Here is a 25,266-nt window from a genome sequence, read left to right as displayed (position 1 = left end):
CCGCCACCCCCCCCAATCCATTCCTTTTTCCACCGTCACATCACACCATGCCTATGCACATTAACACCACCAATGAGCCTTGAAAACTAGGACAACAGTGAGGATGAATTTAGAAGCCGCTTCCACGTATTGTACTATTTCTGAAAAAGCATTGGTATTGGCCTTCTATCTCCACGTAGCCATATAAAAAAAACTGCCTCAAAAATATTCCATTTTGTCGTGTTTCCGCTTAAAAAGGAGAACAAAATATCCACATGTAAAATTATCCTGCTACGTGGAAATGGCACCTTACTAAATAAATAACAACTGCATAGTTATTCTGTTCAATTTATGAGTAACTATGTAAATTATGATTAACTTTTTGGCTGATATGGGATGTTATAGCATTCCAAAGATGCATTTATTGGCAAATGTATGGCAAGTGTACTTTTACATCGGCATACAGTAGGCCTATTTGGCCCAAATAAAGACCATGTGCCGCCCCATACAGTAAGTCTGCCAAAAGTTACCTGCCATATATAGTCAGAAGTAAACCACTGGTGTCTCTTTATTTGACCCTAGATGACTAAAAAAAAAAAAACTATATTTTTCTTAGCCTAAATCTTTGTAGCAAAATGGAGCAGCCGTGGCCTAGTGGTGAGAGAGTTGGTCTTTCAATCTAGGGGTTGACAGTTCGAATCCCCCCTTACCTCTCCCTACATCTCCATCCATGGCTGAAGTGCCCTTGAGCAAGGCACCTAACCCCGCATTGCTCCAGGGACTGTAACCAATACCCTGAAAAACAATGGTTGTAAGTCTCTTTGAATAAATGAAAGCGTCAGCTAAGTGCAATATAAATAAATAATAAAATCATATGTGATTCAACACCTCTTCATTTCTGGGATTTTATATTTTATTTATTTTATGAATTGTACATTACTTTCAGGTTAGGCTATTTAGAATGGCATAGGCTATATGGGAATTCAAAATAAAGGTGAGAAACTACTGGTGTCCCTTTTATTTCACTCTAGATAATAGGCCTACAGAGGGGAACAAATTGTCTTCTTTTATAGGCCTAATCTTTGTAGCAAATTAATATACATCCAACCTCTTGCAAGCTTGCACCAATTTTACCGTTGTTTAGTTATAGGGAACAGTTATTATAATTGCAGGTAAAAACGAAAAGCAAGTTAATGTAATCCAGTGTATTGCTTGCTTTGTCTGTCATAGTCAACATTTAGTTGATGATCGCATTTCCTCGTATTTTAGCGTTTTGCGGGGTATCTGTGGGGATCAAGGTCATCGTGGAAATAGTATAGATAGATTATATATGTAAAATAGTACATTACATATGTAAAATATTTCGCAGCCAATGTAACTTAACGTATAGTTAGTTGTTACACAACGTGATTCATTAGCTTAGCAGTAAATCAGTAGGTATAATAAGCCTGTGTCGACATTCATTTCAGTGCATCAAGATCGATAAATGCGACGCGTTTTTGATTGTTAATAAATGCCACGCGATTTTGATTGTTAATGTTTTACTTCACGGTGCTTTGTTTTTAAATAAAAACGAAGAGTCTACCAGGAAAACTTAAAATACGATTGTTTATGAACAGGCGATAACCCGGACAGCCTCTAAACCATGGATCGTTCATTTCAGCCAATCAGGTGACAAGAGCGACAGATAAGGCAGAAGCGACAGGTAAGGTGCCGACAAACCCCTCCGCTCCGCGTCGGGGTCTAAAGATTCTCTCTGTCGTGCTGCTATTCCACGGTAGCGACCTTCTCGCCGAACGTTAACCCTTACTTATTGCCCAAAATGTCAACATAATGTATTTTCCATCCAATTTAGGTAATGCACATTCATTTGAGCCCGGATAGGGTTAAATGCTTCATTTCAATAGGCATGGTACAGTAAGTTCCAATATTCTCATTTGCAAATGTCAGGCTTTAATGTCGACTGTGTTTTTAATCATAGATTCACAGTTCTCTCACTCCCCATCCTTATGACAAATGCATATGGAACTCTATATGAAATAGAGTATTTTTAGATAGCTGATCCTCAGGCCTGACTCTGCACTTCCTCCTCTACATTCCCCCACTTCTCCTGCCAGTCATGGCAGTGACAGCATGGGATGTTGTATAATGATGATGTGACACATCTTTTCAGTGCATGTCGTCAAGGCTTCATGCACTCTATTTGATATCAAAACGTCTCTTGCCTATGCATGCCCTGTGTTTAGCCAGTGTATTTGAGGATGCTTGATCCAAAGGCACAGTTTTTTTTCTACTTGTGAAAGTGTGGGCCTTTCACTGTTGAAGGCAGCCCAGTTAAATTATCTCAATGACATATCTCCAGTGCAAAATCTTGGCTATAAAAAAGCTTAGTCACGTCATGCACGTCAGTCAAAGACGGTGAAGAAACAGGGGAAGAAATAGGGCCCGGGCACATTTGGCTGAAAGTGCCCCCCCTCATAATTAGTGACGCAGAACTGACTCACCAGTGGGCCCCTATTTCCAGAAATGTATATATATATATATATATATATATATATATATATATATATATATATAGGCCTATATATATATATATTTACATTTCTGACAATAGGGGTCCAGAAGGGTGCAGGGTCCACCAGGAAATACCCGCTATACCAGATGGACAGTCCAGCCCTGGTGCAAAGGCAAAGGTAAAAAGAGGGATACAATGACAACTACCTCCCACCGGCTCAGTGGGTGGGAGAAGACAAGAGGCAGAGGCCTAGCCTGAGGTGAATTACAGTGGAGCTCTCTGTTAATGGTTTAAATGAAGCGTTGCACCACATGCAAAGATCGTGATGAGGACAGCCTGAAACGGTACTGGCATGGTAATTAGGTAGTGGGCCCAGGATGAGACGGATTCTGATGGAAAAAAGAGCCGGAGGGATGTACTGTGCATCTCCTGAGCTATAGCTGATTGGCACAGAGGACGAGTTACAATAGAGTGGGCAAACAATGTCCAAGATCTGGTGTCAAGTCTGAGACAGCATGCTGCTTGCAGCCTGTTACTGTGCTGTAGTGTCTGTCATTTGAAAAGGGAAAGCTTCCAAATAGCAGTCAGACCCATCAGCAATGCAGGACGTCCTCATGATATTGCCAAGGAAACCTTGTGGCTTCTTACAAGTATCTGAACTAGTTTAAAAACTTGTAAAATCAATAATGGCTACTTATAATCAGTCCCATCATCTCTTTATGACAGGGGTGGGGAACCTATGTCTCGAGGGCCGTTTGCGGCTATATCATTTTAATGTTATGCATCTTCACATGAAATATTCACATATTTTGTAAAGGACTCTTAGAAAGTACATTTGCAATACAATTAAATTATATGCATGGGGTCTAGAGAAGGAGGGGTCTGTTTTAAAGGTGACTGCCTTCAATATAGGCCTAAAGTGCAGGGGGAAATCCTGGTTTCTGCTCATAGTACAGCCCTAGGAGGGCATTTTTACGGCCCTTGGTGGACTTTGAAGTGGCCCCTCGAATGAAAAAGGTTCCCCACCCCTGCTTTATGGTGTACTGCTTTCACTAAGACACATGTACACATACACATATAACCCCTTGATTACTGTATTTGCATCAAGCTGAGAGAGGGTTCATGAAGCATCTCCAACACTGAATATGGGTGATTTGACAAGCTTACTTTTATGGGAAAGTATGTGCATATGACCTGATTATGGTCAATGTGGTTATATGGCAATATGGTCTCCACAAATCAATGCATGGCTACTGAATATTTACAGTTGAAAGCAGGGTGAGTTAAAATGTGAAATTAAGAGTCAATAACTATATTTCTTGCAAACAATGGTACAATCCAAAAGGAACCAGTGCGCTAAAATATATTCAGTATATATAGCCTATTCCTCTCAGCAGGCAACTGTGGTTTCAGTACTGCCGTTAATTGGCAATGCCTGAACCCTGCTGTGGAGAGGCCCACATGCTCCATCCAATAACGCCGGAGTCACAAAATACATCCCCAACTCAAACCAATTGTCTCCACCCATGGTCAGTTCATTTGCACTGCTGGGGTGGCTACCTCTTTTGAGATATAGCGAACAGACTTGCTAATTAATATCTAGACATTAGGTAAGGGTACTGGCGTAGTGACTTTATCCCTAGTTTGACATATTAAAAGCAACCTTTGAAATTTGACACGTCCTGCTATGACCTTTGACTCAACTTCTGCCCCTTTTCCTGTGTCATCATAGAATGATCATCGTTCTGTGTATTCGTTGACTGACTGACAAAAAAGAGAAAGGCATTTTCACTCCAACATGCTTAATCAAAATTTCCTACTGCACCGTGTTACAACTGGGGTGCACAAGATTGTTAATGGGACAGCATGGTGTCTTTTCTACCCGGCCTTTGTCAACAATTTTTATGTCAGTAATTTATGAAGTGTTGTGGGGTAGCTTCACAGAAGGCTGCACATAAATTACACAATTGTTTAGAGCATTCAGGAGAACAAACATGGTCTTCTTTCATCTGAAAAGGCACATCTTAAAGCCAAGACCATCAAAGCCTGAATGCTAACAGCAAGACTAACCCATAACTACCGAATCCCAGTGTGCTTCCAACGGAACTCCTTACATCAGTGCACCCCCACACATCTTTTCACATTAACATACCATGACCAAAACAGACAGTATCACGCTGCCTCTCCAGCCACTGCCAGCTCAGGACGTCAGGACATTAATGCTTGTGTTTGAATGTTTCAGAAAAAAAAGAGGTTTTATTTGATGGTGGCGCCATCAAATTAAAACCTTTGCAACCATAAAAAAGACGCTCAACCTTCTGTTTGTATTGACAAAAATACATAGGCGACCATAGATGCAATAGACAATAATAGTGACGATAATCATGACTAGACAAACAGTAGGCTACTGACCATTACAGAATGAGGTCAATCTTTATTCAATTGCAAATAAGTTTTAAGTGGGAAGATGGAAAGACACAGATAGGAATAAATGTGGAAAAGAAAGAAACAAATATGCATACGGAAGGACAAAGGCTGTTCTCTGAGAACCAATGGCTAATTCGGGACCACTTCATAAAGATGCTCTATAAATTACAAAAATAAATAACACTTATACCAGTCTCAATTATGAAGGAGCAGCTGTGTTGTAATTGATCGTGGAACAGTTTTTTATTCTTTTTTATTTGAAAAATCATGTAGTGAACTCACAAACCTTGGGAGTCTATGGTCGAGCATTTTATACTCTGCAATATCAGATAGAATGAAACCTGTCTGAATTGTAACCTCAATAGGTTTATTCTATAGCTGATACATCCCCCCCCAATGAGCCTAATTAACCAGAGTAGAAAACACTTTTGACTGCACATGCGTCATGACAAAAAAGCCATGCTATCGGATATTAAAAAAATATTTGCTGAAAATATGAATACACAAGTTAAATGTGCTAAGAATGTGATAAAACTTTCCCTACCTTGCAGAGAGCTTAGCCAAGTGGAAAACAGAGGAGAGAACCAACGTTTCAATCTGAGAATGTAGTTGACATACATCAAAAACAATGGGAAATAAAATAGAAAAAGGCTACAAATAGCCTGCAAATAGGCTACAAATACAAAGGCTACAAAAGAAGCATTGCTCGACCGATAACCTGTACAGAAACAAGTATGTCACTGTTGTCTGTTCTTGTGCTTTGGCCTTAACTCTCCCATATGTTCTGCTGAGGGCGGACCCTCCTTCTTCAGGTGAGAGGTTTTAATGCCGACTGTTGCGCACATCCAGTCACCTCAGTTGATTTTTGTGATGTTCACTCAGAAAGGACCTTTTTCACAATATAGACTCATCAAGGAAAGAGGGGAGAGTTCTCTAGTGATCCAAATCCATTTCCGTTTGATCCAGAGGGGGATCATCGTTTGTTGTCTAAATCCACAACGCCAACACCAGAATCAGTCTTGTCCCAAGGAAATCATAGATGCTATCAAAACTCTGCAGTGTTCCTCCTCATTGACAACCTGTCCAAGGGTTGCTTTTTTTGGGTGCACGCGAACAACACCATTCCAGTATCTGGCCTTCCAAAGCTGAGCATGGAGCAGTTTTCGCTAAGGATCAGCAAGGTCTGATGGCTGTCAAAAAAGCTCAAGTACCTAGGCAGAGAACAAAAAACCCCGCCTTCAACAACAGAGAACATCCATACAAATAAAATCACAATATTCTTAGTTAGATATGTAGAAGGATGGAATGTTCTACAATCTCAACAATTATTCAAAAGGAAGAACAAACCTTTATAGTTCCTTGACTGTTGGCTGCTATCAGGACATTAGACTCCTGCTGAAGAAAAAAAAGGAAAGTTTTTGATTAGATTAGATTAGATTCTTTATTGCCCCATTGGGATATTTCTTTTCACATCAGATTGTTCAATTCCACCAGGTTAGATATTGTAGTACACGTCTCATTTGCTATACATATACAGTAGACACATTTTTCACACATAGACACATGAACATCCTCAGACATCCACATACACTAAATATACACATATCTATTCATGTACTCCAATATACACTCCTCTACATACCTATACATTCCTCTCCTCCACATTACAACCCATCCATTTTTGTTTGTTTGTTTGTTCTGATTATTATACAATATCAATTACTAGAGATGAAAACACTTCAGGAAGTTGTGAATAAGGTGCCTTGAAAGGCAAAGGAGGGAACGTAAAAGCCATTTCATATCGTAATTAATGCCGTTTCCCTTGTACAGAAACTAGAGTGTAAGGAAACATACTTTAATATGCCAACACAAAAATGTTAACTCTCACCCTCACATATAGTGGCACACCATGAGGTTATGCACACAAGCAAATCCCCTTCCTTGCCTTATTGGCAGTTGTGCAAGTTTGAGGAAGGCGAGCAATTCTGAGCGCCTAAATCACTGTTCTGCATTTCCACATGATGTGGTGTGGTTATACACATGCATATCGAGCTGAGCTAAAAATGAAAAAAACATGTTGTTATGCAACATGGAAATGGGGCGTTTAAGGAAGTTAGCATCCATTTCCGTATGTTTGCACTTCAGTGTTTCCCACAGAAATTTTGGAAACTATGGGGGCAGCCGGGGTTTATTTTGTCGGGGGGGCGGGGGGGGGGGGGGGGGGGGGGGGGGGTGTGTCTTCTCACACGAGCCTTTTTTTTTTGGGGGGGGGCGGGGGGGGGTATTCTTGCAGCGTAAATGCAAAACGGCAAAACAATGACTACAGTATGACATTGGCGCATGGAGAAACTGTAGGCCTGGGCCTATATTTCAGCCATTTATATTTTGAGAAATAAGGCTACATAAGATTTTACCCATGACTTGTATAATAGTAGTACATTGTCATTGTCAAAAAATGCAGTACAGTGAATAATTTCTGTTTACAACACAGTTTCATTCGTCCCTCATGCAGGGGTCTGGGAAACAATAATAAAACAAAATAGGAGCAGAGATAAGAATTTAAGAGCACTGTGAAATTGTTAACGCATAGACAAAAAAGGGTCTTAGAGGGTAGGCTATGCCTTTTCCCCCACACATATCTGTAGGCGTACACATTCTACATGAGGGGTGCTGGTCACAGGGCCAGTTTTTTCCAAATTCCTCCCATTAAAAGTGCTGAACAACATATTACACATTTATGTCTATATTCACATTCATTACACATTAATTTATATATGCAGCCCGATGTCTCCTCTGCTGTGTCAATGAAGGTCTGTCACCAAACTCATTACAACTGTAAAACAAAGCCTAGGGAGTGTTAGTAAACTCATCCCAACTGTCCCTTCTCTGAAGGTTTTTTTATATTGCTCCCAAACCCAAGTAAACTACAACAACTGGACTAGGCTTTTGATCCCTGTCTTTCAAGCACTTGTGGTTCTCTCTATAGCAGGGGTGCCCAACCTTTTTTTTAACCAAGATCTACTTTTGAAGTTGATGGTCTGCCGTGATCTACCAAGTCAAATTCAAGGATGTCAGTATGAAAATTTAAGACCACCATTTATTAATCACCATTATTAACAAAATGTTTTCAGTAGGCTACTATGGCCGTATCTTTTCAGTGTGTTTTTAAAGTGTGTTGAATAGCCTATCTTTACAAAGCAATGCAGCACTGATATGCAGAGATAATTTCAGTCATACACAAGTCATAAACAACTGAAACAATTTCAAAATGATAAACATTTGGTATATAAAAGGCACATAGGCCCTATTTCTAAAATATGATGAAGCATTATCATGCCTTCAGTGGTATAGGCTACAAATTAAAAAGGGCTCAGAAATTCACCATTTGTTATGGGTAAATAGTAGGCTACTATGAGAGAGAGAGAGAGAGAGAGAGAGAGAGAGAGAGAGAGAGAGAGAGAGAGAGAGAGAGAGCAATGAGAGAACTCATTGGATTGGTATTGGTTAACACCCCTGTTAAGTGTGACTTCTTCCATGAAGGTTTTTTTTTCAGCTCTCTGGGACAGTAGCACAGCAAAGGCTTTCTTATTGTGAGTTTGGCCAATCGTTTTGTCCACAACTGAAGCAAGAAACAGCACAAATTGAAGTGAATTCCATACATGTCAACAACTAACATTTCCCTTACACGCGGCACGCGATGTAAACGCAGTTAGCGATGATGCTGGCGACTAGCGATTTGGACGAAGATCCTCGCATACGGCGTGTCATAACGCATCGTTGCGCACATGTTTACTCACCCGATGTTACACGTGTGCACACATGAATCAACTGTAATACCCTTACGGTCACTTCCTACTTATCTAACCAATACAGAGTCTATAGGATGTATTTACTCCAGGAGGAAAATGCGAAGGAAATTCAAAATCGTAATTCAAATAGTTTTTAACAAAAACGGATATCGTTTTTTTTTGTTTTTTTTTAAAAAGTAAAAATTTTTTTTTTTTTTTTTTTTTTTTTTTTTTTACATTTTCTTAAACTATGGCGGCCAAATTTAAACTATGGCGGGCCGCCATAGTTTCCTCAATGTATGGGAAACACTGGCACTTTGACTGCAGTGCAGATGAAGTATCGATGTATGCTGGTTTTGAGCCCACCCTCTCCCAACCCTGATACAACCTTCATGATGGCACGAATCCAGAATGGAGTCTGTTTTTGTTTGTCTGAGTGTTTTTGTGTGTGACTGCACAGTGCTGCACCAATACCAGTAGCCGGAGGGCAGGAAGCAGACATTCTACACCCCAATTCAAATAAACCACCATGTTGATTATTATGTAAAACCCTTGGAGAGTCTCCAGATAAATTTTTTAAAAATGTACAATTATCAATTTAGAATATATTACAATGTATTGTTTGGATAGGTGCCTCTTATTTTCATATTAGAATAATCATTTAAAATATTGTCGCCATGCCTTTTCTTGGGATTTTGACCAAGCCCACCTACGTAAGTGAAGGGTATCAACCACATAAAGTCAGTTAATAAACTAAATAAGCACACATTAACGTGTGCTTAAACGTTACTTTCATATGAATCAAATTCTAAACACCTGTTTATGTGCATGTCAAACATGTCCGTGTGTTATTATTCGGAACATATCATACCCCATCTGGCAGTGCTCTCCAGCACACTGCACTGACGAACTCGTTGGTGTCGTCCTCCTTCTTATTTTTGTCCAGCACACCCTTGATGGTCTCAAACGTGAACGTCAGCAACGTTTTGGACAGCCCTTTGTAGTAGACATAAAGGGAGTTGTTCTCACTTCCTGCAGAAAGGGATTGTGGGTGTAGTGGAAGGGGTGGGGAAAAAAAAGAACAACCACCAGGCACCAGTGTCAGTGATGAAGTGGGTTATCAAAGGCATCCGTCAGTGCTGGTTTGAGCCCATTACATCCAGCCATCTCCTGTAAAAGACGCCCCATGATATGATGCTAATATTCCCATTGCCTATCTAATAAACACACAGTTCCTCCCCACGGTGCCAGCAGGCAGACTCTGATGGATGACCTCGGTGCTAAACACCCATCATGCATCGCCTGCCCTAATCGAGGAGGAAGAGCTGCTTAGCTCAGTGCCAGGGTCTAAGCTACCCTGCAGCACACATGCCTGTGCCAGCTGGGCCTTGAGCAGGGCTATTCAAATGGCGGCCCTGGGGTCAGATGCGGCCCTTGGATGGCAAGGTTCTGGCCCCCCACAAGCCCCTTGACATATGGAATCATTTTTCGGAATTTAGAGATAAAAGTATGAGTTCCGTATCGAAGTGAAACGGGACATGGGACGTTAAAATGCAGGAAATGACATCTAAAAAAGGCAAAACTTTCTGGGGGAGGACCCCCGGACCCCCCACCTCAATGAAGTGTCCCGTTTTTTTTCATTGACAGTTGGCAACTATAATTCATACTAGGAGGAATTTGAAAAATTGGCCCTTGTTGACATTTAATTGACCTGGAGGAAGGACCGGACAGGAGAGGTATGTTCTACTCACCACACGCTACATAGTCTCCATTGGAGGCAAGACCCACAAAGTTCTTCTCGTTGATGTGACCTTTGAAGGAGCGCAAGCAGTAAGGCTTGTTGACGTTCCACAGCTTAAGCTGGCTGTCTGTGGAGCTGTTACAGGGATGAGGGTGAGGGGAAGGTCAGGTTTTTGTTGTTGAATGAGAAATAAAGATAAGAATAACTTAGCTTAATGCTATACAACACAGAACAATGCTTAAAGACTTGTGTTACTTACGCGGATACTATTTCTTCTCCGTTGACAAATTTTGCATAGGAAACAGCTTTCCTGTGTCCCCTGAAGACCATTATTGGCTGCTTAATGTTCCGCAGATCGTAATAGTGGACACAGTGATCTGCAAGCACATTAGCATAAGCACATTAGCATGTAAGGAACCTTTTCGAAGCTGCTCTGTAAACATCCATGACTGTTGGAAAAGGGAGGGATTTATAACTGATGGCGATGATAATAAGTACCTGCACAGCCGAAGGCAAGATGATATCTGGACGTAGGACTGAACTTAACACAGCACACGTTTGCTTTGGCCTCGATGCTTGCCACCGAGTTGTCGAGGTTGGTTGACCATAACTTGACTAAAAAAACAGAAACAATGTCATTAATTCATAGCAGTGTTACGAAGTTCCCTTTTTAAATTTACCACTATCCTATGATAAATTATCATGACATCCAATAACAAAAAATGGTTCATTAACTAAGATGTTGCTTATAATTGAGTGTTTCCAAAAAAAACTCTCAAGTAGGCATGGAAAGAGCAAGAAAACATACTACTTGTCAAGGTATTTGTCTTCATTAATATCAAATCATTCTAAATTGCAGAAAATTAGCAGATTATGTGGAGTTCTAACGACAGCCCTTTCTTCCCAGTTTCTCTTTGAAATACTTCCCCCTCGTCACACAACACAATTTGAAATTATAGTCAGTGCCTGTGCGCTGAAGACAAGAACGGTAAGAAGAATACCAGTTCTGAGGCTGTGAAATCCTGCAATATTGCCTGAGGCAGGAGAAATCTGCAAGCTCCCCCCCACCTTCTCCAACCCACCCCCACCCCAGCACCAGTAAATGAAGCCTTGTGTTGTTGAGATCGAGTGGAAAATGATCTTCCTCCCACCTTTCGCATCATCTGAGCCGGAAGCCAGGAGTTTCGGGTCCATCAGATTGAAATCCACACTCCAACACCTCTTCTCATGCTCCTGGGGGAACCGTGGCAAATGAGTTTAGACACAACACACAGACATCTGAAGGGCCTAGCGAGTCTCGGGAGTTTAAATATAATGCACAGGCACGCAGAGAAGAAACGCAACCGGAAGGCCCCAACAATGACTCTCCAAGCAAAGAGGACTCCCTGGTGTGCATTTTGATTCAGGAATCTACCATGGGTTTACAACTTGGAGAGACATTAAGGAGAGGAAAAAAAAATTGAGCGTAAGAATAAAATAAAAATGCACAAATTAAATTCAAAATGCATACATGCATCCAGGGTGCGATTTGTCAAAAAACCAGAGGGGGGGATGTTTTTTTTTCATGAAACGTGACGTCACAAAATGAAGTTAATACGACTAACAGCTCAATATTGGATGATGAATAACACAGTCGAAAACAAAGGGGCAGGGAGTTTTTTTTCTCCAACACAGACACGGACACTAAGACAATGCGTCTTCATTGAGATTTTTTTTTGTAATGCAGTTGGACATCTCTTGCGCAAACATGTTACACTGAAATCGCCAAGGGGGAATATCTGTAGTCTATTTCGTGTGGCAAAAGCACTTCAGTCACTCACAATCCCAAGCGCACTAAGCCTAGACATACCCACCGAGTGTAGGCAGAGGGGGCTACTTCAACGTGTTGTCCTCATGCGTTGCAACTTTCTACAAACTTCGGGTCATACAAATTCATTGCATGTTCAGGCGCTACTCCACCCATTCCGTCTGCCTTGACAGTAGCTTAGATTTACGATCAAGGCACAACGGTTTCATAGCCTAACATGCAGACAGAATTACTTGAACAGTTTCAGTTTTCCTGATGGCAAGGACGCACGTTTGCACACAGGTGACGGTTTCATACCGCAGTCTTAATTCAAGTAGCTTAGTTCATCACCTGTTGGGGTCTTTCATTTGTTTGTGCCCTTACAATCTCCTTATGCTCCGTTTGCAAGCATTTCCCTCTAAGCAGCGTATAGCCTACAACAGAACAGAAGAGCCGCGTTTAGCCTATAGGTTTGGTTCACCCTGATTGCCAGGACGCACTGTTGCACACAGATGACTGGTTTCATAGGCCTATAGGTCCTTATGCGGTCTTTTATTTGATTGTGGTGCATTAATTCAACTTTTCTGCTCCATTTTAAAGCACCTTCCTTCCTAGAGCACCTGCTTTTTTGCCATTTGCATTCTGCATCCAATACGGCACCTCATCAATTAGCGCAACGCGCTCCTCTTTCGTCTACAAACCCGAGGAAAGTGATCAGGACAGGGCGCCTCTCGCAACTGTCGGTGCGTCTTTTTGCGTAGCCACTCAAGAACAGTAGGGAATTGGAAGCAACGTATTTCAAACCACATGTCTTTTTTAACGTTTCCTTCGTTTGCTCCCCCACTGACGCTGTGCAATGCACTTGTTGTTGTAATGTTTGTAGGCAATGTTTGTAGGCACTAGCCAAGTAGTTGGGTAGGTTGTTTTTTATTTGATTTTATTTTTATTTCATTTTCGCAGGTCGTTTGCATTAGGATAGGTTACTAATTTCCGAACGCAACTTTGCTGCATATTTGCTGGCAGTCGGGGACCTCGTGAACATTAAAGCTTCCACCACGTCTGGCAATTTTGAAAGTGAGTGCAATGTACACTGCAGAAAACGGGCACAACTTGCTTTACATGTCAACATTTTTGTTAGTTTATTTTGATAGGCCTATTCGCGAGCATATTTTCCAGCAGAGATAAAAACCAGAAGGGGGGACAATCCCCCCCATCCCCCCCAGCAAATCGCACCCTGCATACATCTAGTTATCAACCTCACATTAGATGGACTAGTTCTAAAATTAAATAAATAACTGTCATATTGAAGGCAAGCCTGAGAAGTTACAGTGGAAAGAGCAACCGACTGAGAGGTCAGTGGCGAATATTGACCTCAGTCACTAGCACAACAGGCAGGAGGGATGAAGAGCATCTAATTTACTCAGCAACCCACCCTTGATAATCTATCTCTGTGTGGTTGCCAGTGGGTCTGTGGCCTACCTGGTACACTTTCGACCTCTGTCCAGTGAAGCCGTCCCAGAGAATGACTGTCCCCTCGTAGTCACTGCTTGCCAACAGGTTCTTGTGATAACTACTCCAGCTGATACAGCTGCATGGGAGAAGAAAGGTGGAACAGGGATTGAGTAAACAAAGAATGAACGCACATTTTAAGGAATCAACAGTAAAGCAAAGAAAGCTTTACTGAAAGAAAGAAATTCAGGTTGAATTGCTTGAAGAAGGTCAGTAGACCAAAACGTTACAGTAAACAATGCAAAACAATGGAAATGTGAACAGTATGCGGGAGCTTTCTTTGCTTTAAAGTTGGTGACCCAGGGGTCCCACTCCTACGCACCTGACCAAAGGAGCTGTGCAAGAATTCTTAACGTATTAAGAAATCAACAGTAACAATAACTGTATTGTCAAATCCAGGAGGCTCACTCACCTGATTTTGGAGTTGCACGTCATCTCATTAACTGGGTAATGGATGTCCACCACATCCTGAATCACAGTGCTGTACTCGTACACCTTAATTTTCTTGGTGACACCAGCAATGGCAAAGTAATCACAGTCACGGTCAAATTCAATGCTACAGGAAAAGGAGAGAGGAGAGAGACAAAGAGAGATTAATAAGAAAGATTAACTGCATTTGTTTTCCCAGATAAGATTATTTTGTCTTTTTCATATTGGATCCATTGTCATATTACTATCATATTGGATCCAGCTATGAGTATTTCTTTCCATGACAGCACTGCCATCTGCTGGCTGTAACTGGCATTGAATGCCATCAATATTTGGAATACAACAGCAGCAGGCACTAGAAAAAGTCCTCAATATGTGAAAGCCACATTACCAGTTACTTACATTCAAATTATGTTCTTAATTCTTTCGTAATGCTTAATTCTTAATGCTTAATACTGCAGTCAACAAGAACTTTGGAATGCACTGGCAAAAAAACATTTCACAGCACAGAGAATACCCTGCAACTCCTGCTACAAGAATCCCTCAAGTAAACAATGAGGACTCCCATTTAGGTGATATGATATCAGCATTTGAGAAGCAACACAATAATAGTCTGTACCTGGAGACAATGCTGGAGCCGTTGTAGAGGTCACTTGAATAGTACAGCGTGGACAGGGCCCGGATTGCACTGTACCGTGTGAATTTTGAGAGAAGCTCCATAAAATTATCCAACTGATCAGCATTTTTACTGTCATCTATAAGGATAGTGAACACAACAATAAAGCACATGTGTGTTTAGGAAACCAACAAAATTAGAAGAATTTTAACATTTTCAAGAAATGGGTATAATATCCAGTAAAATTACCAATTTGAGACATCCTATTGTTGACATAATATTGCTCCAGGTCTTCAAAGTGAGCAGTAAGTCTTTTACGTCTTGATGCCAACGTGGTGTTGTACCAGGTTTGTCGCTTCCCCTGAAAAACATTTCACTTCATAAGACAAGTATGCAAAAACAGCACAAAATGGACAAAACACCAATTGTTATTTCATATCCCCATGAGTGAAGAATGAGGGCAACTGTGTGCCTTTACCTTAGAACCCCGGCCAAATGGAGGCTGACTTGTCTCTGCAGGACTACTGTGAAGGGAAATACATTAAAGGATAAAAACAAAAACAATCAATTTTACATTTTTGTCTAGTCTAGTTGTGATAAATGATTGAGAAACACATGCTGGAGCACACGGCAGCTTAGTTTTTGAGATTTGAGACTCTGAAAACGGTGTAGCAACACTGAAACGTTAGTCGGGTGTTTGCACAGAATAAAGTCTTGAAAACTAAGCTGCAGTGTGCTCCAGCCTCTCCTTTCCAGTGATGTTTGCCCACTGTGATGCACCAGCAAGGTGAGGGATGATGCGTAGAGCCCAATTCTATTGTGATAAATGATGTATAAAGTTTGACATTGTCCTAACGTGTAATGGTCATTTTCTCCATAAAACTCAGATGAAAAAAATGCTATGAACATGGAATAATGCATGGATGTTGTGTAGGAATTTTAAACATTGTAACCCGAGCAATTACAAGCAATATAGTTGGGCTGCTTTTGAATGCTATGAGAGTGTCATCCGGTGATTGTTGAAGGGGTAGAAAGGCAAGGGGAAGGAGTATTGGTAGGGGTAGAAATTAGAAATGGGAATCGGCCTTAGTATATGTAACGGAGGCCAACTAGCAGAGTTGGTGTGGAACGTTAGTAAACCTCCCTCCCAAAGCCTCATCAGGCTTTGGACTGGGAGACTGGTCTCTTGGTCCAGCAGTATCGTACTGTGTCTCCCATTGCCGGACCGTTGTAGTTGACGAGGTCGCAGGTTCCATCCCCGAGGGGGAGGAACAGGTGCAAGATGACCTCCGCCACATATACATTCAATCAGTTTTTGGGTAATGTTGCCAGAAACAGCCAAACAGTCTGTGGGGTGGGGCAAAAGGCAAATTCAGCAATATTAAACCTTGAGTCAACTGCATTTCTCTACTTCTCACCTTGATGCGACAGGATGAATTCTATCGGTGCTTTCTACACAGTTCTCACTTGGTTGTGAATATGTTGGACCCATTTCCTGCAAAGATTTCAACACAGGACAAATATTGAGATGAAATTGAAACAAGTTCAATGAGCCATCTTCACCTTCAATAAAACACAAAAAACACGATTCATTCCACAAACAAATCCCCATCTACAACCAATCAACTCTTAGGGGATGTAGAGCAACCTGAACAATAGAGAAATGTTGAAGTGAAAGTAGAAATAATTATGACAATGCCAGCTTGTGAACTCTAAAGTTCCCCAAGCAATTGTGTGGTATTGTCTCCCATCTAGTGGTGAAAAAGTATAATACAATGCATAGTTGTCTTATGGGGCAGCAGTGGACTAGTGATAAGTGAAGTGAAAGCCTGGAAGCACAACTGGGAACCTCCAACTCCCATTGCCATTGTGACCCAGTGAGAACCAGCACACAAGTGCACACTGCACAGTCCGAAAGGGAGCAGTGCGGCGGGACGATGCCATGCTCAGGGTTCCTCAGTCGTGGAGGAGGATGGGGGAGAGCACTGGTTAATTACTACCCCCACCAACATGGTGGGTCGGGAGTCGAACTGTACACCTTTGGGCTACAAGGCTGACGCCCTAACCGCTTGGCCATGACTGCCCAGTGCCCACACTTCAGATGAGAAGGTTACAGGTTCGAATCCCACCCTTCCACCCCCTATCTTTCTCCTTGGCTGAGGTACCATTGATCAACGCACACACACACACACACACACACACACACACACACACACACACACACACACACACACACACACACACACACACACACACACACACACACACACACACACACACACACACACACACTTCAGGGTATGATACTTGCATTTTGCACATCAATCACAGCATCAAAAAGGCGCATCTACAATATTAACCACAGCTAGGTGCATGCATGAAAATAAAGTAAAATATCAGTCACAAGGCAGACTAACCATTAAACAAATGAGATGAACAGATTTTGTGAAGTGGGGGAGACTCACCATTTTCAAACTATAAATTCAAAGATATATCTTACCTCCACTCGTTTGATGTCTTCATCCAAGAAGTTCACCTCCTTCTGTAACTGGTCCAGTTGCTGAAAAATAATACATCACAACAACATCCCAGATTCAATACAGGGGAAAGTCGTTAACATTTGGAACTTGACGTGCTCAAGTGAAAGTAAAGACTTGAATGAATGAGATAACCCACCTCTCTCTTATTTCTTCTGGCTTCTTGAAGAAATTCCATCAAAATTTGGCGATGCGCCGCTTCTGACTGCTACAAGAGAGTAAATGAGTCAGTGAATAAAACTGAAAAATGAACTGATTATATGACTGAAGCCCTGAAAAATTGAGCATCACTTACTGCTTCCAGTTGCTGCTTCTTCTGCTGAAACATTTCCAGCACATAGTTCACGTTCGCCAAGTCCATACTCTCTTGATCCCCACCCAGAACATCATAAGAAAAGGGAAACGAATCGCCATTCTACAAGGAAAGTAGATGTGCTTTAAGATACATGCTTTAAGATACATGAATTAAGATACTTCTCACAAAATCACTGCAGGAAGCGTGCTTACAGGAAGATCTCTTTTCAGTTGCTTCTCCTCTGACCGTTGCTTCTGCTTCAGAATGAGTTCATTAACTGCACAAAGACACAAACACAAATGTTAGGCAGACATACTACATTGCGAGACCAACAGCAATGTAAGGAAACTAATCTAACTACTCTTAGGAAATCTAAATTCACCAAAACCTCTGACAATATACCTGTAGAACAGACTATATGGTAGCACTTTGGCTGTAGTACCCCTCCGTCTCAGCAGCAACAAAAACAGATTTGCAAGGAGTAACGCCCCTCTGAATCTGTCTAGTTTTGGTGCGCTGTGCACATTCATGTTGACAAGGGGAGAGGTGTGTGCAGTCGGAGGTTGCAGGGGGCATATCGGGACAAAGGCAACATGGGCCATACAGTAAGGCCATACATTGGTAAAAAAACAAAAACAAAAACACACACACACACACACACACACACACACACACACACACACACACACACACACACACACACACACACTCACACTCACACTCACACTCACACTCACACTCACACTCACACACACCCTTTTCAAAAGGACTTTTTTTGTCCAGTAGGGCAAAGAGGCTGGTGCTGTAGCACCTCCTAGTGTTTATCTATGCACACCAGTAGTTAAGGTCATTGAGAGGGGAAGGAAACCGTTTTGTTCAACACTACACTGTTGTGCAATGTTATGTCTGGTTATGTCCACTACAGCTTTAGGAATGTAAATGAGCTTTCCTAACCCATTGTGATACATGGTGCTCAATGTCCTGGTTGTTCTAAAATCTGAAGGCGAAGATTGTGCACATCCCAGGAAAAGGTGCAGGACAAAGGCTGACTGTAGTTTTCGGAGTGAGAAGTCTGCACACTTAAAATCCTTATTGTTGTCTTTTATTATTTGAAATGAAATAATAAAAGACAGCAAAAAGGATTTTAAGTGTGCAGACTTCTCACTCTCACAAAACTGGTTGGTCAAGAAACCTACAACCGTGCTCCAACAGGTGGGCACGCTTTACAAATCTATGCTGTCAAGCAGAAACAAACCTTAAATATGAAGAGGGGGTGTAAAAAAAACAAAAACAGAAACACTTTGATGATGAGTACGAGACTATAGAAGCAGTTTGACGAACTGTCAGTCCTGACCTGACAGTAGGCATGCACTTGATTTTGGCAAGAGGTTATTATTGCAGTGCAAACATAAGCCCATATTGACCCAGTCAGTTTTGAAAGCTGTGCCCCCTAGATCGTTTTTTTCTTCAACAAAACCTGTACTTTCTCTAGTATCACGTTTTGTTGTTAAAAATAACGATGATTGTCCATACCATGCAGTAATCAGACAACAAATACTGCCCAAAACTTCATAAATATTCTACTGAAGCATAGTTGTGCGGTGACGACAATCAAAACATTTACTGTGGAATTGTGTCCCTTAGATGCACAGATTTAAGATGGTGAATCCACATCAATTGTTTCATATTTTTGACTCATGCTCAATCGTTACTTCCCTGCACTGATGCTTTACACTAGACACCAGTTTGTTCCATACAGGGGTCACATCCAAGCAGTAGCCTAGTCATTGGTTGAAGCAGAAAGCATCCAATAACGTGGAATGTGTGCCAATACATAACCTACACTTGTATACAGATCTACACATTTCACTTTACTAGTATGACCACTGACTGTACGTCTGCTGCTGCTGTGTGTGTGTGTGTGTGTGTGTGTGTATTTATTGTCAAACAGTATGTCAGACTTCTTATTGCACACTGTGTGTGTGTGTGTGTGTGTGTGTGTGTGTGGATTTGAAACTTCTGTGCCAACCCTGTTACATAGATTTTTGACAATAAAGTACACATGACTTGACTAAACCAAACGGAGCAGCTAATGCACCGGGCTACCACCACACATTCTAACGTGTTGGTTCCAAAAATGTTCCCCAAGCATAGTCAAATCTACACATATTCCAATTTCAGATGACAAGACACCTTTCTTTCCTTGTTATTGCCTTGTCGTTACCATGTTATGTCTAGCTTTGCTTTCTAAATGTTTTAACACTTGAACCCTTTGTCTTAAAGCCAGACGCAGCAAACAACCTATATGCATCAATCATAATGATCCACACCATGTGTTGCATAGAGTATGGTCATGACCTTGAAAAAGCTATAAACTGACATGTTGTGACAAGCAACAAGCATAATTCATATCATGACACCGAAACCAAACTGAATAGTGTCACAATATCAACAGAGAGTATGTGACGTGTTTTTGTATCATCAGTAAATAACACTAAAATGTGTCTCAATCCACGCACTTGTGGACTTCGGGCAGTGTGTTTCAGTGTCTAGGGCACTCATACTGAACATTTCGATTGAGTCAGTGCACTGAAAGCGCCCGGATGATGCCCTAACAATGGGGAAAACGCAGTGCTTGAACGATGGACACTGCACACACTAAACGGCCGCCATGTTGACAACAAAATGGAGGAAACGTGGCATTCAGTTCAGTAGAAGAGTTTGGTCAACAGTCTCTTAAATCTGTAATGTTGCTGAGACACCAACCATTCCATGTCAACCCACGTATTGTATGTGTGATTGTTGCCCTTTGGGGTGAAGGAAATGTAAATACAAGCACGAGACGCTGTGCATTGTAAACAGTAGCCAACCAATATTTTGGCGAGCTAATGCCATGCTCAGCCGTCACTTCCAGCGAGGGCACAGTGAATAGTGCTCAACTTTTTCCACGACACTATACACTGAAGACCTCAGTGCACTGTGTGCACTGTGCACCAACCATTAGTGCACTGACACAAGTGCATAAAATGAGACACAGAGACTGGATCCCTTTGATTTTGCCACAAAGTCATGTAAGGTCTTTATATAGAAACTTTTACAGGTAAATGTAATTTGTCATACAGAATTGAATGCTGTGCCTCTATACCGAATACTAATAAGGGGAAGATGATGACCTCTATTGAAGACAGGGCATGGTGGAGAGTGAGGTAGGGTGAGGAAAAAGGTTAATGAAGACATACCAAGGAAGTTAGGGAACAGTTGCTCCATATTGTCGATTATGTAGTTGCATTTCGGACATCTGTTGCTGTCCTCCAAGCTCTGACGGATACACTTGAAACTACACCAGAGTAGAAAGAAAATGTAGGGGGGTATCTTAATGAAAGAATCAAACTCGACACTCCACATCCAGAATAAACAGCAAACACATAAACACCTATACAGGGCAATTACTGAGACACTAAAACATATCGAAGCATTCATAAATGTGGATGACAACATCGATGACTTACCAAAAACTGTGACCACACTTTGTCATGTGTGCTTCCTCTATCATCTCGAAACAGATGGGACTTGGAAGACAACACAGATACATTGTTGTTAAATTTTTGTGACTTCAGTTTCAAAAGTATACATGAAACAACAAGCAAATCTAACATGCAAATAACTATGAGAAATCGGTGACTCAAAGAATGCATAATCTTATTTGTTTAGAGTAGCACACCTACTATATATAAATAAATAAAAACATAAACTAACAGTTAGCTGCACAACTTTAGTTGGTAGCTGGTTAACAAAGACATCCCCATGTTCTTCTATGTACATGTACGTCAATTTATTTCAGGTCATGCTGAGAAACAAATGTCTGTCTGTAGATGTAATTAATGCCTATAAACCAATTATCGCCTTATTGATGCTAATTATTATTATTATTATTATTATTATTATTATTATTATTATTAGCTGCCGAGTAATAATACCCAGCATGTAGCATGATGGCTTGGCTATCAGTTTCTCTCAGGACCAAGATCTACTAGCCAATGTTTATATTCAATCAGGGTATGCAATGTTAGAGACTGCAATAGTAGCACATGTAACTTTAACTTCACCCGCACTCTACATAACATTAGGTATCTAGTTCTATGTCTCAGCGACATTGGGTTCCTTGAAAGGCGCTATTATTGTTATTATTTCCAAAACCAGCTATGGGGATTCAGGGTGAGATCTAACGTTAGCTCCTCGGTTTCCACTTAGCAGTGGTCGTATAGCTAGCTACCTCGTAAACAGTTATGATAACTTTCAGTACATTTGTGACATTACTCAGCAAATAGCGTATAAAGCCAGTGTGGTTTTTTTACTTGCAAGGGGAGCTTATATGGCGATTACAACAGACAGAAGCTAGTGGAAAACTATTCTGAGCTGGTGTTTAGATTATGTCGAGCTACGTCGCTATGAATTCAAGGGATAGCTTGCTAGCTTAGATAAATTATGAGTTTCACTCAACGGTGTCTTTATATTATATGCCCAGCTTGACATTGAATATGTTGTATTTGTGTTCGGACATTGTATAGTTATTACATTATGAACATGATATTTTTGACCTCTTGACAGCAGGATAGAGTTCTACGGAATTTCAGATATCTCTGACGTTAGCTGCACGACTTCCACCCAATACAAGCTAGTGATATTGCATAGCTAGCAGCCTGGGAAACCGTTTAGGTTTGATAACTTTTCAGAGGTTGGCGAAATTACACAACAAATAACTCACCACACAAAGTCATTGCTCATGTCTTCATAAGAATTCATAAGACCATTACACAAGTACGTTTCTGAACGTCGCCTTTTAACGCTAATACTACTTGATGCTCCAGAGGAAGAGCTAGGTCTGCCACTAAGTGGTGTTAGATTGTTGCCTCTTGGAGATTGAAAGGGAATTGTAGATACGGGCAGTCCTTCACCTCCCGCTATCATAGTTCGTGAGTTCACTCCATTTCCAGAATTACTCCCGTTTGCAGCGTTACTCGTACTACCCGCGCTGGCACTGCTGCTTGTCCCAGGGCCTGTGCCCGACCCCCCACCCGTGTGAGGCTGTCGGCTACTTGACATTTTTCAAAGCCGCTCCTCAAGTCCGCTGAAAAGCTAAGGCTAGCGTTGCTCTATTCTTCCATCCAGGCGGTGATCTCCGAGATAACCGAGTAGCTGACGTTCGGATTAAATAACTCGTTAAGAAGTTTGAATCCGATATATCCGTAATGTCAACCTCTTTACTAATTGTTTAGTGAAGTGCTGTGGTACTTCGATAAGGTAACATTCCGCCAACGCCGGTAAAATCGTGAGAACATTCACTAGTATGATGCTCTGTTGACAAAATCCCACAGCACAACTTCGTCTGTTAGCTACCTAGCTACGCTAAAATATTTAGTTACCCAGTAGCATGCGACAACTTCCTCTACGCTCTACGTATTATCGAAGGGTTGTTATTTCAACAGTGGTATTTGCTGCCATCTAGTGTAAAGGAGAATGTAGAACTATCTGACCAGAGCCATTATTGGCTCGCCTACTGCAAGTTTTAGGAGTGTGGTAGACCCACTGACCTCTGGGTAGGCCTATCAAAATTTAGGTAGGCCTAAAGGCAGAGAGACTGGATAACACTCTTTGAATCTCTGGTAAAGGCGTTTTATTATTAATTAAGGTAAAGGCACTTTTATCCCTAGCAACAAAGCGACTGCAAAGCGACTGCTTAATAATACCGTAATAGCCTAGTCACATGTTAAGACCTAAGCTGCTCACAGTCCCTTTCTTTCTTTCTTTCTTTCTTTCTTTCTTTCTTTCTTTCTTTCTTTCTTTCTTTCTTTCTTTCTTTCTTTCTTTCATCAAATGTAGGGTATACATGGGTTCCGTGTTTATCAACACAATGAGGAGGGGCAAGACATTGGCAGCCAACCACGTGAGCAAATTTTTTGACCGACAGCGGTTTCCAACAATCAGAGGTTGAGTTGTGCTCAGTTAGTTTCGCGCAGTCAAGTTGTAAACAAATTTTAGAATCCATGTATATTCGAAACACTTTGACGCTGTTTTGATTGCAATAGGTGTCATTCAGTCTGATAGACATAGGATGGTGATAGACATAGGGTGGTGGCCAGAGTAGATAAGCTATTGCAGCTAAACTGCTCATTGAAACTGTGCTGTCTACTGCTAAATTTGATCCTTTCGTGAATATTTATTAAATAATAAACTAATATTAAGGCTACTAGTAGGCTATGACCAAAGCACAGTGCATTTTGCAGCTAAAATGTCTATTTCTGGAAATTCAAAATGGCAGAAAATGGAGACCCCCCTTTTCATATATGAAAAGTGCCATTTTCCCAGTCATAATGAATTAATGCTTAGAATTTGATGATGGTTAGTATTCATGGAAAAGGTAACATTTGTAAATGGGCAGCATGAATTCTCGAAATAAACTAAATATATCACAAAGTTTCCCCCTTTTCCTTTTCGTTTTCAAACATTGATGTTTTGAGGAGGGGCAAGATACTGGCAGCCAACCACGTGAGCTCATTTTTTGACCGACAGCGATTTCCAACAATTAGAGGTTGAACAGTGTGCAGCCAGGGTCGCGCAGCCAGGGATTGTTTGCAAACGTGAAACCCATGTATTACTACGCGCCATGCTTTCTGAGTTTTTTGTGCTTCCACAGGATTTCCGGTCTGCTAGTTGTTGTTAGGCTGCCCACTGCCCTTCTGAATGATTTAGCACTAACAACTGATACCCAAACAGTAATGGTGCTGCTCTTGTAACTGTGGATAATAAGGTGCTTATGCCTCTTTTCCTGTCGGTTGTCTGGTAGGCCTACAGCTCAACACAGCGCGACTCGGCCACCACTTTTTGCTTTTCGAATAGGCACAACACAGCTCAGTCGTAGCCTAAAGCAAAAAGTGGCGGCCGAGTCGCGTGGTTTCGAGCTGTAGGCCTACCAGAAAACCGGCAGTGGAAAAGAGGCAATAGTCTACCTTCTCTGGCCTACTTCAAAGGGCTTTCAGTGACCCCACAGCTCTTCAAATATAGCAGTAACTTAACATAGTCCAAAACTACCTCGATCTTTTTATTCTGGCCTATGCCTGACAACATCTGATGCGTAAGCTTTCCCTTTGACCCTACTCTAAAGTGGGGACTAGTAGGCCTACAATAATCTACGCTACGACTTAATCACATCTGCGAGCGAGTGAAGAGCAAGATATTAGACAAATGCAAAATAGGATCTTAAAGTGACAGTGTCCCATTTTTGAAAATAAGCTTATTTTACACCTTCCCTTGAGTGAAATAATAGGGTTTTACCGTTCTCCTGTACTTTCAACCGTTCTCTGGGTATGGCAGTGCAAATTTTACCTCCATGCTAGCAGTTAACATTGAGTCCTATGAGACCAGCTCGCGGCTAACTGGTCTCATAGGACTCAATGTTAACTGTTAGCTTGGAGGTGAAATGTGCACTGCTATAACTAGAAAACGGTTGGAAGTACAGGAGAACGGTAAAAGCCTATTATTTTACTCAAGGGAAGGTGTAAAAAAAGCGTATTTCCAGAAATGGGACAGTGTCCCTTTAAACCATTTTTAAAGGTTATTTATTGTTTTGGCATACAGAGAAAATCA

General features: G+C 41.3%; 1 protein-coding gene across 3 annotated transcripts; it reads right to left on the bottom strand.

The window, feature by feature from the left end:
* Positions 1-4,902: 4,902 nt before the first annotated feature.
* On the bottom strand, positions 4,903-23,014 carry cop1 (COP1 E3 ubiquitin ligase). Of its 3 annotated transcripts, none has more exons than XM_063218920.1 (20): positions 22,388-23,014; positions 21,132-21,191; positions 20,862-20,959; positions 17,835-17,899; positions 17,623-17,742; positions 17,467-17,535; positions 17,291-17,350; positions 16,209-16,285; positions 15,269-15,314; positions 15,040-15,151; positions 14,794-14,929; positions 14,158-14,301; positions 13,716-13,824; positions 11,602-11,683; positions 10,949-11,065; positions 10,710-10,827; positions 10,461-10,585; positions 9,581-9,741; positions 6,269-6,316; positions 4,903-6,132 (listed from the first exon to the last, which is right to left on the bottom strand). In XM_063218920.1, exons 1-20 carry the CDS (start codon positions 22,723-22,725, stop codon positions 6,115-6,117), a joined length of 2,103 nt encoding a protein of 700 aa, XP_063074990.1. In that variant the 5' UTR covers positions 22,726-23,014; the 3' UTR covers positions 4,903-6,114. The 3 variants fall into 3 exon arrangements, with proteins under 3 accessions (XP_063074990.1, XP_063074991.1, XP_063074992.1); XM_063218921.1 differs by having other exon boundaries at positions 6,269-6,313; XM_063218922.1 differs by having other exon boundaries at positions 15,269-15,311.
* Positions 23,015-25,266: the final 2,252 nt, after the last annotated feature.

Source organism: Engraulis encrasicolus, chromosome 16, assembly GCF_034702125.1.
Source record: "Engraulis encrasicolus isolate BLACKSEA-1 chromosome 16, IST_EnEncr_1.0, whole genome shotgun sequence".
Taxonomy (NCBI): Eukaryota; Metazoa; Chordata; class Actinopteri; order Clupeiformes; family Engraulidae; genus Engraulis; species Engraulis encrasicolus.
Note: the sequence above shows the minus strand (reverse complement) of the source record. Positions and strands in the feature narration are given on the sequence as shown.